We start from the raw sequence: 16,972 nt of genomic DNA, 5'->3' as shown, positions 1-16,972 counted from the left end.
TCAGAAGGACATAAAAGGATCCCTGATGGCAGTTCTGGAAGGGGCTCACAGGTCTGTGTGCTTGGCTGCTTCTGCCTCCTGGGGAAGCCCCAAAAGCAGAAGCGGTGTAGAGCCAGAGGTGGCAGTCCTATGGCCACAGAAGCGGTGTAGAGCCAGAGGTGGCAGTCCTATGGCCAAACCTGGGGAGAAAACTGATGTTTGCTTTTCAGGGTTGTTATTTAAGCTTACTCAGCTCTGTCAAGTCTCACGCTTTTCACTAAGCGTGAAATTCAAACAGTTAGTTCTCACCTCGTGCTGCCCAGCAGCCAAATTATTCTTCCATGGTTCTCTGCTGTTCAGTGACCCACTAAATGGTCATCTTTACCACAAGATGAGGGAGGGACCATCACATTGAGTCACGCTGCAAGCAGAGTGCATGGCTCCTAACAGGACCTCACGCAGATGGGGACTCTCCTGCAGTGCCCCAGCTGTTGCTTACTATTGCCTCCTGAGAATGACCCAAAACAGCGCTCGCTCCCATAGTTGATAGCTGTAGTAGTGTTAAATACAAAGTCCAGGAATGGGAAGTGCGTAGATTATATCAACTTCACATACTCTATTTAGTGGAATTGAAGGAACTTGACCTGCCTACAGTCATTTTTGCTATTATAATTAATCTCTACTGAAGTCTCCTCAAACCCACATCTCATCAACATTTTTTTTTTATAATCATGATGTTTTCCATGTTTCTAAGCATTACCAGAAGGCACCAGAACAAAATACCACATTGTCTGCCTCAACTGTTTTTCTGGGATATACAGCAACATAGAGACCTGTGAACCAGGATGGTCTTCTAGGCACTTTGAAGGAAAAGCAGAAATGCTTTGAACCTGATTTTACAGAGATTAAATATTAACAACCCAATACTCACTATGCTTCTGTTTAGGGAAGCCTAAGAGCTTCATCTATAATTGATGTCTTCTGTAGTGACTCAAAATGCACACAAACAAAAAAGAAAAAAACACCAAGCTAGGATAGCTATTCTTGCTCAGACATGATTGTGCTACTGCAGAGTCTCAGAAGGTGACTCCAAGTTGTCTCATGTGGGAGCTAGAGGCTATTTCTGCAGTACTCTGATGCCAGTGGAGTGCCACATAGGAATGGTTTATCACCCACACAGAACATTTTGTACCACTGGGGCTTTGTATTTCTCAGCAGACCACACTTTGGGGCTACTTTTAGAAAGACAGTTGGGCTGCGTTATACTGCTGTACCGTCTCCTCACTATATCTTTACACTGGAAACTCTGCAACTTCTGCTGCACCTTGTTATATCTTGGTAGCCAACCTGTGCTAGGCATTTTACAAACAGTCATGAAGGGCTAGATCCCTGCCCAAAGGGAATGTTTACAGCTGGGTTTGCTTGAACTGCCAGCAGCATACCAGGATAATCAGGCTGGTACCTCGGAGTCTGTTGTGATGCCTTTCACTCCACCCTCTTTTTTGGAGAGAAGAAGCTCAAAACAGATGAATTCAGGGAGCAGAATGAAAAAATAAAGCTTGATATTTTGTTGAGTCAACAAGACTTGCTGTGTACTTGCTCCGTCCTTCCCTGCAACCCATGTGGTACATGCAGAATTGGATGCTGACTGAGGCAGGGAAAAGAAAGAAGGGGGGGGGAAGAAACTCCAGGGGTTACCTACCACCACCTCATAATGCCTCCTAAGAAGAATACAGCACAGTCTTCCTAGGCATTCAACTGTGTTCTGATTAACTTTTCCTGAAATGAAGTCAAAAAAGTCCTCAGATGGGGAAAAGCCCTTTTCCAGGAACCTGTTGTTTTTAAGAAAATATGAACAGGATATGGCACAGAAATTTCTGGTGTCACTGGGTGTGGATAGAGAGTTTTCTCACTCCGCCACCTATACACAAATAGGTGAGTCAGCAATTTAAAATCAGTGCCAAAAATGCCAGGCTGCTTTAGTATCTATAGGTGGAACTGCATGGTAAAGGGGATATTCAGTGGGAAAGAGGGAGGGTCCTCCACTGAGCACGGAGACCCCTGTTCTGAACCCCCTCCTAAAGATGTCCCTCTCCCTCTGCTGATTTGCTGAAGCTCTTGCTGAGGCTGAAGCCACCCCTACTGAGTACCGCAAAATGCTTGGGCACTGCCTTCAAAAGCCTCTCTTCTGCCTGATTGAAAGCGCATGTTGTGATTTATGCAGCATGATCATGGATTTTTTCCATTGAGCTGTATCACCATCTCTCAGGAGCTTTTAAAATGCACAAAAAATTGAGCAAGAGGATCAATATTTCTGGTGGTAGCATGTACTTTCTGCTTAATCAGTAGTCTCATGGATAGTTAGATGTATGTAAAGTCTGCAGGCTGGCTGAGAGATTAAGGTCCTTAAAATGACGACTCCGTGGCTTTGTAACTGAGATTCCTACGGAGAAAAGCGTGGGCACTAATAATCTAATCCAAGTGAGTCACTTTCCTGGGAAAAAAAGTAGCTGCTTCTGAAGCTCCTATATTGCATCTTTTACATTCAGCTGCAGCAACAAATTTTCAGCATCCCAAAGGAGAAGAGAGAGAGAAATTCCTCCTACCCACTTGTCTTGTTCCTGATGCTAATTAAATACATCAAAGATGATGTACGGTATTTGAAGTTTGTATACAGATAATTTAATCAAAATGGTATTTTTGCATTTGAATTCAAACTCAGGTTCAGATTAACCTGAGTGGCAATGAAGCCAGCTGCCTCTTCACATCTCAACTCCATACAAAGATCCTGTCAGCCAGGCTTAACGACGTGGGGACAAAACACAGTGATATGAAAGAAAAAAGCAGTAACAAGAGCATACATAGCCTGATTTATAAAAGCACACAAGTCCATCATGTTCCAGAAAAGCATTGTAAATTAGATGTACATGCAGACAGTGTAGCATAAACACATATATAGGAAATATAATCAGTGCCAATATTTAGGTTTTCCCTCAGGCCCACCAAACCCCAAAACTTTTCTTTTCTTGTTAATCCTTCACAACTGTGACTTCCCTCTGGCACACAGCTTGAAAGACATCTTTTGGTTCAGCACATTTTCAGCTTGGGACCTGGGCTGATGACCCATGCTCTCTCTCCTATGAGAATCACACAATTTATCTATTTATCTTCATAGGCAGTTTTTCTGCCACTAATTCATAATTCTGCAAAAAGCCCCATAACCCCAGGTTTTCTGATTTAGGGAGTAGTATGAACCAGATACTCACTGAATACGCCAAAAAAGGCCAGCTCACTAAGTAATTCTGTACTCGTCTTGCTGTGAGCTCTTGGGGTACATTTGGAGCGAATGTCACCAACAAGTAAGTCCCTGTTACTGCCAGTGTTCCTCCTTGAAATAAAAGGACACGTTATTTTGGTAATACAATATTTGGTAATCATGGTCATCCTTGCTTTCCAGCTGATTTGGAATAGTTTCTAGAAGACAATTTAAGTCCGTTTAATCAGATCTCAGCTTAGGTAATTGGGTTGCCTTGCCTTTGTGGTCCTATCTAGTGTAATTGTTACTGAAGACTCAAAGGATTTTGGATATATGAAAAAAGCTGTCAGTAAAGGCTCATGAATTAGGGTTCCAACCCAGCAGTGCATTTTCAAATGTTCTCCATTCTAAGACCAAGTGCATGACAAAAGGAAAGCAATCCTTTGTCTTTCTCACAGGCACAAAGCAGGTCACATGAATTTATCCTAAACTGAAAGGACAAGCTGCTTATTCAGGCAGACAGGTAGATCATTAACCAGTTTAAATAAATGTAATTCTCCCAAAGTCGGTGTGGCCACCGAGATCTGCACCAGCTATGGACCTGCCCTGGAAACACTAGGCACAACACATATGTTCCCATGCAATGCTTATGCTAAGCTGTCATGAAGCCAACATTTTGGCCGCTCCCTGTTGTATTTGCAGACCTACGAGCTTTTTATAAAAGGCTGATTTGCAAAAGACTGATCAGCCACTAGGTTGCCAAGGCGTCTTTTCAAGGTCAAACTCGCATTATTAGGCTTTTAATAAAAATCTGGAAGTTCTGCCTTGTGGACAGCCAGTTGACAAACGCAGATGTTCATCGAGGTATCAAGATAGAAGTGGGCTGATCCCGAGCTCATAAACTGTATTGGATTAAGGAAGACATTAGCTAATCTTTTTTTTTTTTTTTTTTTTTTTTTAAGTAATCTTTAAAATTCTTGGCAAACCTGTAAATCGGTATAGAATACAGGGCTCAGGAATACAAAACAAAGCACATCCGGAGGGTTTTGCTGGCACTGCTATTGCACACAGTTCCTTTGTAAAAGCATAACTGTTCTATATTTATGTGCTTGCAAAAACATCACCATATTTCCCATCATATAGCTCATTCCTATGGAATGTAGCAACATTGTTAAATCCTTCTTGCGAAGTCAAACTCACAGAAATAAAATAAATCAGTGCTGAACGCTAGTTAAAGCAACACACAATGTAGAGGGCCGTAAGGGAAACATGATCAGTCAAGGGAGGGGGGTTTGAATGTAGCAGCTGAGCTGGCAAACTTGGAACCTAAACCTAAATAAATATTGTATAGTATTCCTGGAACAATACCGAACAGATCTCTCCAAAACATTTATGAGAGCAGCTGAGTTGTCCTTGTTATAAGTATGGACAATCAAGCCTAGATGCTAGGAACCCCACAGAAATATCAGGTGCCCTGTAGCAACTTCAGGTACACTGTCCCAGCCAAGATGGCTTGGTGTAAAACCCAAACCCTGCAATGGGCTTGTCTGTCACCATTACTGTGTTCAAGCTGGGCAGTCCTGATATGCAAAAAAAATCTTGGACACAGACAAAAAGTTGACATGCTCTTACAGTGAAGACTCTGTTTCCCAACAAAACACTTGACAACATGATTATTTGTTCTTTGAAGTGATAAAATTAATACCAAAAGGGAGGTTGTCACTTTTAATTGAGCTTGAATTTTTGTGCAATGTCTATGCAGTAAGAAAAAAACAACACTTCTATTTGAATGAATAATTCAATAACTTCATTGTTTTTATTAAAATTGTGTCGTACTCATAAAGATAACACTAAATACAACCTCAGAGGCAAAAATAGACAATGAAAATAAACTTGAGCAATAAGGACACATAAGGAACGAGTTATGGTTATAAAAGCAGAGGATTTGGGAATGCAGTCTTCTCCACATGCATTGAAAATTCTCTCTCTTTTTGTCACTTCTTCCCAATTTTGTGAGTATCTGCCTTGAAACACTTGCTCGGGAAAGTGGGAGTGTGAAGGTGGGGGGCTGCGTGAGAGTTACAGCTTGCTAAGCATATGGCGACACACATGTCCATATTAGCAAACGCTTACTTACCCAATATATCAGCAGCCCTCACGGTCTTTAGGAATAAGACAGAAATAAATGCACTACCTATAACAGAAATATAAAGACACTTTTTATATTTGTTAGAATATCAAGTACTACAGCAAAAAGCTGCCCTGGGCCAAGTTTAAATATATCTTGTGGCTGTTGATGTTGCACCATACCATGATATAACCAGCCAGGAGTCCATTCCGGCAACCAACCAACCCTCAGTTTTTGTAAGGTTTTAAATGTATCCAGCAGGCTCTCGCATGGTTGAAGAGATGCAATACCCTTCCCGTCTCCCACGCAGGCACTGCTTAAACTGCTCTGATTCAGTCATATGTAGAAGTGTCAGGAAAGCTGGGCACTGATCAGCCTTATCGGTTCACTCACCATGTTGCTACCTACATTATATGTATACATGTATATACACACACATAAATATATGCTACCTACCATACACTATATGGACTTACTCAAGGCAAATTGCCTCATGGAGGGATGAAATCCTGCTTCTCTAGAATTCAGTGTATTAGAGGCTTAGAAATAAAGTAGCAGCAGTACAACTGAGGGGAGGAAAGCCATTGCAAAAGCGCAGCAGTATGAACTGAGAGAGTGGTCACAACGTTTGCAAATAAGCAGGTGGAAGAACCAACATATGAGAGTGACTTGTAATGAGGAAGAAGAAAAATGGAAGTGAGCTCTGGAAACATCCTCCTCTTCCCTGGGCAACTCTTTCCCTTGTCCAGCTCTTGCATCTCCCCTCTGCCAGCTCCTAGCCCTGCCTCTTTGGGGTAGGCAGTAGTGGGTGGGTGAGGGACAGCAGCAGTCAGGCCAGGATTCCTGGTAAGCAGCTCAGTGTGGACACCCGCCAGAAAGAGAAGAAGGGGTTTCGACCAAAGATGGATGACTCTGTTGGCCACCTGGGAGAGACGGCTGTACTCCAGCACACAACGTTAGAGCGTTTACTTCTAATGGGAAGCAAAAGAGGCTGAATAGCTCCAGCATAGAAGAGATGAGGAAAGGCCTTTGGGAGAGGTGCATCGGTAACGTTAGATTCAGTTAGAAACCTCAAAGACAGACTCTGCCCAGGAGGGACAGTGAAGGGATACACTGAACCTAAATCACGGGATGCTGTTACAAAAGCTCTGTTCCTGCCTGCAGTGTGAAATCCTTGGTTTATTCTTGAAATAACAGTTTAACCTTTTTGCAACCATCTTTGCCTCATTATCTCTATTGTTCTGATGGAAAATTTAATTTGTGGTTAGCTAGTAGAGGTACTGTAGTTATATATCTGTAAAGGTTCATACCAAGAGGTAAATCGAGAACCAGAATTCAGCATCATGTCTGCGTTATCCAGTCAGTAGAAAATCAGATGTAGTAGAAGTCATAAATTTAAACTGTATCAAGTAATGGAGATCTAGACAAATGATTAAGTGCAATAAAAGAATCTTAACTGAAAATGCCTCACTGAAAGTAAGCTGCCTGACACAGTTTTCTTTCTTCAATGTTTCAGTGACAAGTTTGCTGTAAAAAAGACACTGGTATCCAGGCAACACTGGTAATAGCAGAGCTACCTAGGTTTAGAAAAGAAAGAGGACAAAAAACAGAAAAGAAGCAGCATTAGCCCAAGATAGCGTAGGAATTAATTACTGCTTTGTCTCCCTGCTGTCACAGCTCTCCCAAACCCCACCTCAGCCCTGTCACACACAGCAAAGACCAGTTGTTTAATGAACTGATGCCTCAGTGATTTTTTAAAAATTTTTTTTTTTTGAGGACTCCATTATCTGGACTCTGCACTCAGCAGAGATCTAGTAAATGCAACCTAGGGTTCAGTTCCAGCGTTGGCATCCAAATTAGGGCGAGATATGTTATGCCCCAAATTCCACTGCCTACTTCTCTGGAGATGACAAACGGCAGCTCGGGGGGATCACAAACTCTGAGGCTGGCAGTGGGCACAGGGAGGCACTGGAACGCAGCCAGAGAATGAAACTTGTCACTCAGCCTGTCATCCACCTTAATAATACATTCAAACGTGGCAAGCTCTTTCTCCAGAGATGGGTGGTAATGCACAAGAGATCATGAGCTTAACAGAATGTGTGTATAATTAATGTTCTTTATGATGTGTAATATGTAGAGGAATCTAAAAATAGGACAGGTTTTAAGAACATGCATTAGGCCATCTGGGATGGGAGGAAAAACTGAAGTGGGAGGGGAGGCACAACACCAGTGTGAGGAGAGTGACACCCAGGAAAGACTGAACACAAAAGACACCTGCCCCTACGGATGAGCCACCAACATTTCGTGTCCATTCAAGCGAAGAAGAAAAGCAAATGGGGTAAATCTAAGCAAAGAAGCAGTGACATAGAGCTGATCAGATGCTAGAGAATGTACATGACTCATTAGAAGCCTGGCAGACTCTGGATATTACCTTCAGGGCTGAATTTTAAGCAAGTTGTGGTAGCACAGCCAAGAGAGCACCTTGTTATTACACACTGGCTAACACAATATTTTAATTTTAATGTTTATTTTGTTAATTTTCTGGGGCTTAAGCACTGTGGATTTGACTTTTAAATAGTCTTTTATGTTCTTCAGTTTGTGGGGTGGGTTTGAACCAGATTATAACAAAGAAACCAAGGGCAGATCATCTCGATGCAGACAGTGGCTCACAAGAAATGATGGGCCAGAGGAGGAGGGGTATGAAGGGACACTGAGCCCCAGGAGTGCAGGCTGGCATTTGATCATTTTGCCTTCTGCTGGCTTGCAGCTTTCCCTGGCTGACAAGACAAATAGCAGGCACCAAAGTGTGCCCCAGGAACTCAGTGAGAAATGCACAGCCCTCACAGCCACCCTGCCCCTCTTCCTTAACTCATTTGGGCTCCAGCCCAGTGCATTGAGCTGCTTAAGACATGATGTCCTCCAGAAAGGGCAGAAAAGGCAATATGCTAGATGGCCAACACATTCCTCCTGCCATCTCTTCTCTGTGTGGTGGCCTCCAAGCTGACCCTGCTGTGAGCAGGAGGTTGGGTTAGGGACTTCCTGAGGTCTCTTCCAACCTGAGCTGTCCTAGAACCCTGTAAACCTTTGGCAGAAGGGTAAATAGGCATTCAGAGGCTACGAACAAGCATACCAGATATACCAGTTAAAGCCCTTACCGAGTTCCAAATTCAGCTCCTAAACGCAGCCCTGCTGAAACCCCTGTGCTCAGCTCGCCAGACTCCTCTCCTACCAGCCCTCAGACCAAGGTGAGGTGCCTGCCATCTTTCCACTTCTCCTCCTCACCACCAGTGATGTTACACCTTTGCACTTTCCTCCTAGCCCGCTTCCCCCTCGACATGATTTCACTCCATTGCCGCAGCATGAGTCCAACTTCTTACCACCCCATCCCACTTTTCCCTCTCCTACACCAGGGTCCTCTTGTTCCCCCTCTGCCACAGAAGCTGTATGCCTCCTCCTCCTACACCATTGCACTGGTGTGGGAAATAAATCACTGAACATTATGTCGAGCTCTACAGATGAGCAGACCAAGGAAACAGCTTGGCAACAAGACAAGCAATTTATTATCATTGTTCTGAAGCCTCATTGCTTTTAAACCACTGTTTTTAAGCAGTAAAACACATGTACAACTCTAAGCCTAAAGTGTCAGCCTGTAAGTCATTGAAGCAAAGACTGCATCCCTGGTTGTCTGAGAAGACTTGTATACTTCTGGGTGAATCAGAACATTTTTTAGCTTTTTAACTAATCATTAAAGTAAAACTTCCAAACCTAGACACAGATCTTAGTCCCACTGAGAGTGGTGGCTCAGAGCCTGCTAAATCAAGAGAAGGGCAGAAAATCTGGGACATGATCTGTTAAGAATTAAACATTACAGAACCAATACAACCTAATGAAATCCTTGAATTCATTTCATGCCTTGATTGCATCATGCTTATATTAATATCCACAAATTGATAAGTAAATAGGTCCTGTAAAATATCTCTATGACAGAGCCTTTCTGAAGGCTCATGAAGCTCTTCAATCTTGAAATAGAGATTTAGTATTTCAAATGAAAAATATTATTGCTTGGAACTACGTCAAAACCATGATAAACAAAAACTATTGGGTAGCAAATGGGAAAAAAAAAGAGTTTGTTCAGGAGCATAATTGTTTTATTGAAACAAATTCATCTTCTCACACATCAACATAAACGAGGCTGGTTTGCATTCATTATTGAATGGATACGTATCCACTATGTAATGAATTTTTATGTATTCACATTATAGAATGAATATATGTTCACTGCAGCATGTGAATTTCAATTTAAATGGGAAAAATGGAATTTTCTACCATTTTTCTGTGAGATAGGCAATTAAGTGCCTTAAGGGAGCGCTATAATGGTGCTACATGTAGCTTACTCAGCTGCTCATTCTTTTAGGAGAGTGATCATTTATGATTATCTTCACATGCAGGTTTTCTCCAGCACAAATAGCAATAAAGAGTAGTGTGATATGTGGGTTCTGCCACAAGCAGACACTGAATGGTGAGAACCCAGCTCACAAAACAACTCCTCTGCCTCCTAGACATGAAGGCTGCAGTTAAGATTGTTTCTTGTTTTATTTCTCTAAGAAAGGAATAATACGTAAGAGAAGTTAAAGATAGAAAATACATACTGCTCCACAGAGCGCATTTTCTGTATTTTGCCCAATTCAGCCTTAAAAAAGTCAAATGAAATACTGTCTATCACTTACTTTTCCCTACACAAAACTATTTCACATATAAGTATATTTCATTATTAAGTCGTTTTCCTGGTTCAGAGGCTATTTATGAATCTCATCTTTTTATTGTCTTACACTAAATAATTCCTTCCATAACTATTCATAACTTCAAACATCAGCATATCCTTCCTTTTCCTCTTTTCAGTTCTTAGAACATCTTCATGTACTATTTTAAATAGATTAGTGCTCTCTTCATAAATGCATAGATTGCTTTTACGGCTTCTGTGTTGTCCAATAAAATCACAAAATTTAATATTTGCCTCAACTGTTCATTCTGTTAAGCTTAACTGATTCAGTCAGGTAAATCAATTTAAAACCACCCATTCTGCAGAATAGTTTTGTACCCGTTTCACTGGTGGCCTGGACGAAATGCAGAAGGAGGAGCACTCACCATGACTCAAAGACTATTGTTTAATGTTTGGACTTCTCACAATTTGTGCAACAAGAAAAACATTCCACTTTGAGAACAAACGTTCACACTATTTTATGCAACTTAAGGGTCTGCCTCTGTCTAATGAAGCACTTTAGGCTCACCTCATTGATTTTACACTAAGTTTGTTGAGCAGTGAGTCCTCAGGCTATGAGGATGCAGTTGCTGCTGGTCACATTTTAAGATGTGGCCTTATAGTATGCTTTAAGCAGACAGACCCTCAGCCTACCTTCCAAGCTGGAGAGATTCAGGACCATCTCAGTACAGAAGCACTTGGAAATGCTTTAATCCATCCCCAAATTCAAGCTATCCCTGTCTGCCACACAGTCAGGAAGATCTGGAGAGATACCGAGGCAGGTCGTTTGATCACTGCAGCACAAATGAGGAGGAGGTTAAGCAGGAAGAGAATGAGGAGCAGGTCTTCCTGGGCAAGTACCAGTATTTCCACAGGGGATCCAGAGGCTGCACACTAAGACAGGGGCAAGGGAAAAGGCTGAATTTATGAGGTTGCTGGTCACGAGAGGAATGTGGTTTAGCTGAAGGACAGTGGGAAAAAACAATATTTTAAAAAAGCGCCCAAACATTTTTATTAAGCGCATTCAGAAGGAAAGGAGCTGATTTGGAGAAAGGAGCTGTGCTCACAGCCTTGGAGCAGACTGAAATCTCTCTCGTACAGAGGGCTACAGGGTGGGACATAAGGACAGGAAGCACAGATGGCCCCTAATGCTGGTGCACAGAGCAGGAGGACAGGCGAGTCCATGTACACTCTGCAGGCACCAAAAGATAAATCACAGCTGGTTCCGAGTGCCTGTAGCACCATATCTGTGGTGGAGGCTGTGTATAAACTATTCATGCCTGAGAATCTCCCTGCCCTGAGACTATCTGCTTAAAACCTCCTTCACCTTACCCTGCCTACACCTTGGATATTACTGTCTTGCTCAAGCAGAGGGCAGGAGCTCGAGGAAAACCAGTCTGCTGACTTACTGCGGGTCATTTTAGGGTAGGCAGGGGAGAGGATCCAGGTATGAGGAGGATGGATGCATTTAGACCTGGAGGGACCTGCTTTTCCTTCAGGGCCAGAGCTCTGTGTCAGGGATAATTAACACAAATTTGGAGAAACTTAAAGAATACCTGTATGCACAGCCGGAGTCAAACAGAGAGAGACCTATCTCTGCCTAAGACATCTGGAAACAAATTCATCACAGCTAATGGACTGCTCAAACCTATTCTTACTTTATGTGATAGATATTAATGGTGCCCTGAATACAAAGGAAGATATAACAGAATTTAGTCAGCTGGTGCATAACTTCTTGATAGCTATCCTGATAGTGAACATGTAACATTTCTAACATGATTAAATATTATTACTAGAAAAATAGTGGACAAAACATGAAACATTTTTCCCTATCCTTAATGCCAACATCCTAATAAAAAAGCAAGCCAAATACCAGAGGAATTGCTCAAAAGAAAGACCATTTAGGTGAGCTTAATTCTGAAAGCTGTATTATAGGACAAACACACTGCAGAGGGAAGGAAGAACTCTGAAAATCCTTTTGTTGCATCTTCTAGACAAGTGCAAGTAAGTATTTTAAAGAATAGTCTGGTGAATGTTTCCCAGTTCTCATTAGGAAAAAGATTCTCAGATATTCTCTTAGAAATGGATTTCTCCCACTCATTGTAATGTAACATCTTTGTGGCCCAAGAACTTGGGATTTTGAGAACTCTGTTACTAAAGACCCATCAGGGATATCAATTTTCAAAGCCTAAAGCAATTCCTTGCCCCACAGCTATTTAGAAGAGCGTACAAAAATGCAAAGGGATCTCAGCGATGTCAGTCTAAATGAGGTTAGTGTAAAACAACTCTCTACAGACTGATGAAAACTGCAGAAGAAATGATCTGTGATACGACCGGCCTCTCCTCGCCACCCCCTTTCCCGAGCTATTCCTGCAGGCAAAAGCAAGGCAATGAGCTAAAGACCACAGCAGCCTAAAATTACCTGAGCTACATGTAAAACATTATTTTTAATTTTTAAGTATAAAAAGCTCTTTAATGATCACATCAAACATTTATTACTCCTCCACTTCTAAACTGAAAATTTACCAATTTCTCCTCTTGAAGGAAACAACTGCTGTCTTCTCAAACTATTTAAAACCCTGAACAGATGTAGGGCTTGCATCATTGCAACCACACACAGAAATACTTCCACTGTGTAAGAAGAAAAATACAGTGTTTGTAGCTTAATTCTGAGAAGAAAAAAAAATTAGGTCTACTGGTGTCATGCCAATTCATGGTCTGTGGTGCTGGATGCTTTCTAAAACCAGCCACCAGAAGCACCCAGCTCAGTAGAATGAGGCACAAAATTTTCACTATTTAATTGATACCGGGTTAAGTGCAAAATTCAGTTGGATGCAGTTAAATGTGGTAGCAGAGCATAATAGATGTTGGCTCCATCTATTTTAAGACCCAAGATGCTTCTTGTCTCAGAGGTCTGGAGATATATGATGGGTACAGCCCAAATCCGTTCTGGGCAGAGACTCCAGTCTGCCTTATCCTCCTCCAAAACCCTGGTTACCAAGCAAGGGAAGCTTTCTGTGTAGATCCAGAGTGACAGAGATCTTCAGAGAATCCCCTAGATGACTGGGCATACTGCAAAGCACATTTGCCCTCAGTACACCACAGGTACTGAGTACCCAGAGTCAGCGAGAGTCAGCTCTTACCATGTGGGATGCGTTGACAGCAAATTTGGAAAACAATGCTTATCAGAAGGGTGGAGTTAGGGTTCAGATACACATTTGGAGTTTGTTATCAAGTGCTTAATTTCTTCATTTAAAAAATTAACTTATGAAAGACACACATTCTACAATACCTCGAAACAACTGCCAACTAGACAGTGCAAAGTCCACCCTCAACCACCTAAAAGAGGTCACAACTTAATGAGAAAAATATTTCTTGGTCTTTTAAATTGGAAAATTTGCTGCCTAAATTATCCTTTGCCCAGCTGTTAGCAGATGATACACATGTGTCTTGGTCAGTTTGTCATTGCCTTAAATGATGAACTCTTCTAAAATTAAAAGGATGCTGTCTCTCTCTGGCTTTAATTTCAGAAGACAGGATAGTATCTAGTGGTAGGAAATGTTACTGGGAAGTTATTGCTGTAATTGGCTGTCTACATCATTTTTACTTTCCCTTCCTTAAGGGAATGTTTGCTAGACTAAATAAAATTTCAGATATCTCTATTGTTTGGGCTATGAAATTGATACTGTCAGCTGATATATGGGAATGGAATATAAGATATTAAATTGCTTCTGAGGTCTTCCAGGGTAAGCATTTTGGGTCAGTCAAAAAAACCCCAAAAAAGTGGATGAGAATTTCAGTAAGATATAACAGTTAGGAAAATGGTTTCTTGGCAGTTGTTACAAGCAAGGGGAAATGAAGAATGGAGGAAACAGACGCAATGCTTCTTTGCATGTTGCAAAGGTAAAGAAGAAGGAATCTGCCCAGATGAAAATCAACACTAAATGTGACCTCTTCTTTGTAGCAGTTTAATAACCAGTGGAATTTTTTCCCTTCTCACTCCTTTTCACTTCTTTCTAGTTTTCCACATTAGCATTTTACTCAGTTTCAGCAACAAATTAGATTGTTCGATGTCCCTTTATGTTCAGAGACATCTGGAAAGGTCTACAATTGTTAAAGATATAACTACTGCCACCAAAATCACACTGGGATATGTCATATTAATTTACATTTTCAACTGGAGTAATTTCCCATTCCTTTCTTTGAGAAATCTTTTCCTACCATGGTGAAATACCACAGTTTTATCTCTCATTCTCCAAAATTCTGCGACAGCTTAACATTAAAGGTTACAGTAAATTGCCTGCAGTTTCCTTCCCTCACTATCTCTTTGCTAAATTGCACCCACTTATGGTTGGCTACCTCCTTCTACTACAGCTGGGTGGTCCACTGGGAAGATAATTCACCTTTTCTACTTTTCTGTGCAGAATCACTCACTGGAATGTCACTTCCCAGCTGAAACTGTTAGCCAGAGACAGACCACAAAATGTTATCACTTGTCAATAGCAAGCAAATGAGCTCCAGTGTGTGCAGAGCTGTTGCCATGTCTCAGCCCTGGATGTTTCAGGTGTGGATATGAAGCGACTCGATTAAGGGATGAGTCGATAAGATTCCTGTTTTCACAGCCTCTGTACAATATGTCCCTGTTCACTCTGCTTTGCATTAGCACAACATGATAACATATTTTTAAATGCATGTTTCTTTATCAAAAACCCAGACGTCTCATATCTGTTAACACCTTAATTACAAAAAAACATGTGAAGTAAAGAGTAAGATCATATCAAATGAGTCTTAAGGATAGGACTTCTGTTAAAGCCCAATTAATCTGCACACGATGGAACTCAAGAATAACTTTGAAAATGTCCATAAATAAACTAAACATTTCAGGAAATTTCTAGGCCCGTTTTGTCACACTCTTCAGAGAGCCGAGCAAGTTTGCCCATGTCAACATGAATCACGGTGATGGGCAGGGGACAGGCAGCAGCAACCACTTGGTATGACGGTAACAGAAAACACGTGCAGGCAGCTCAGAGCCCCACGCAGCCTGCAGGATCAGCCCCCCGCTGCAGGGCGCGCAGAGCCAGCAGCGCTGGTGCAGCACTGGGGAACCAGCCGGGAGGAACCAGCAGAGCATAGAGTGACACAAAAGGCAAAACTATGGAAAAAGAAAGATATTAAAAGAGTCTCTGAGTTAAGTCGAGGGTTTCTGTTAAACTGTCAGCTCATGTAATTATACGCATAATTCCTTTTCAAACCACAGCATTAACATTTTCTCCTCGCATTCCTGCTGCAGTTTCTGCCGTATTACCCCTCTAGTCACAAACAAGCATTCAATTGAAGTATGTACTCAAGCAAGAAATGGCAAACCACCTCACCTATGACAGATACATATCCCAGTGGAGCAACAAGGGCAATGGGGGCAAATCCGTAGGCTGTGAAACTGCCCACCTCTCCAAGCACCAGCAGGGTCATCCCACACCACCACAGCTTGCTCGTGTAGTAGGGCTTCGGCTCTGTTTGGCAAGCCAGTCGGAGATGAGCGCATTTCTAGAAAATTAATTATTAGGAAGAGGCATGAAAAGAAAGACTTCCATTGTGTTCTTATAATTAAGGGGGCTGTCAGCTTCAAATTCCAGGTGCGTTAAGGTTTTCTTTTTAAACATGACTTTTATCTTGTTGTTGCAGACACACTGCTTTGTGTTCAGTCAGTGCTGCTTCAAATGTCTTAGCCATGATGGAAAGGACTGAAAAATTAGATGTCTGAATAAACCTGAAAAATACTAAGGGAACACTTAGTTAGTGCTTCCTAGCTGTGACTGCACACCTCTTTTCTTCTCTCAAAGCACAGCTCGGCAGTTGTGCAGCCAATCTGGAAATACTCAAAGCCAGGAGATGAGGCACAATCAGAACTGTGGCAACAAATGGGGAGAAGAGGACCAGAAAACATGGTGTTTTTGCTCTATGATACATATCCTCACCAGAAATAAAACATCAAAATAAAAAGGCAGCACTTAATCACATCTGCTGTAGGGAGGACTCTAAATTAATTAGGTAGAATTTAGGATTTGGCTGTAATCTGTTTTGAAGTTAGAAGACTATCTCAGGTACGGCATTATTTTCAGAAGGAAAATCAGTTACCGCTGTATCAACAGGCGTAATATATACTCAAGTAATACTTCACAAACACTTCTTGTTACATGGAGAAGGTATCATTGACACAAGTTGTAATTGTTTTCTCTCTAGTTGTACAGCAAGAACCTGTATATAACAAAATAATTTGACTTTGATCACACTGGTCTTCTGAAACAGAGTCCAGGGAGTCTCCATCAGGAAGGTGTCGTGATTGGGAAGGATGCAATGTTTACCACATTAGCTCCCAGGGTACCATTTCCTTTCTCAGATTCCTCACCAGCTTCTCTGTACATGGGGCAAAAAAATTTGAAACCAAATGATTTGATTTTTTTTTTTTATAAATGGTGGTAAAATACATCTTTTTTCTCCATCACTTCTTATTTGATTTTGGAAATGTCCCTGTAGAGGCCCAGGGAAATTGAAACAATTTCCCTTATACTCCCATTCTACTCCGTAGGCTATGCTACAGAGTACGGGCCAAACAGTAACATCTGTGATATACCATAGTCTCAGTCACTCCTCTTGTTGAGGGGATGCAGAACACTAGTGCAGCTTCATGCTGTGGTACATGTTCAGGGGATGAAATTCTACGAAGAAGTTTAGCCCTCCAAGGAGAAAAGGAACATAAGGAAATCAAAATTCCTTGAGCCACAGACCAGCAATTCACAGTAATATCCAGGATTTTGCACGTCCCATTTTTATAAACAAATGAAGTCCAATA

General features: G+C 41.7%; 1 protein-coding gene across 1 annotated transcript in view; it reads right to left on the bottom strand.

Moving 5' to 3' along the window:
- The window catches only part of NIPAL2 (NIPA like domain containing 2), a 51,762-nt gene that overhangs the window by 15,462 nt on the left and 19,328 nt on the right, over nucleotides 1-16,972 (bottom strand). The window contains exons 3-5 of the mRNA XM_014285135.3: nucleotides 15,495-15,666; nucleotides 5,373-5,429; nucleotides 3,246-3,367 (exon numbers count right to left, since the gene is read on the bottom strand). Coding sequence (XP_014140610.3) covers nucleotides 3,246-3,367; nucleotides 5,373-5,429; nucleotides 15,495-15,666 — 351 coding nt within the window. The remainder of the gene's footprint in view (nucleotides 1-3,245; nucleotides 3,368-5,372; nucleotides 5,430-15,494; nucleotides 15,667-16,972) is intronic.

This window comes from Falco cherrug, chromosome 3, assembly GCF_023634085.1.
Source record: "Falco cherrug isolate bFalChe1 chromosome 3, bFalChe1.pri, whole genome shotgun sequence".
Taxonomy (NCBI): domain Eukaryota; kingdom Metazoa; phylum Chordata; class Aves; order Falconiformes; family Falconidae; genus Falco; species Falco cherrug.
This window is presented reverse-complemented; position numbering and strand designations above follow the sequence as displayed.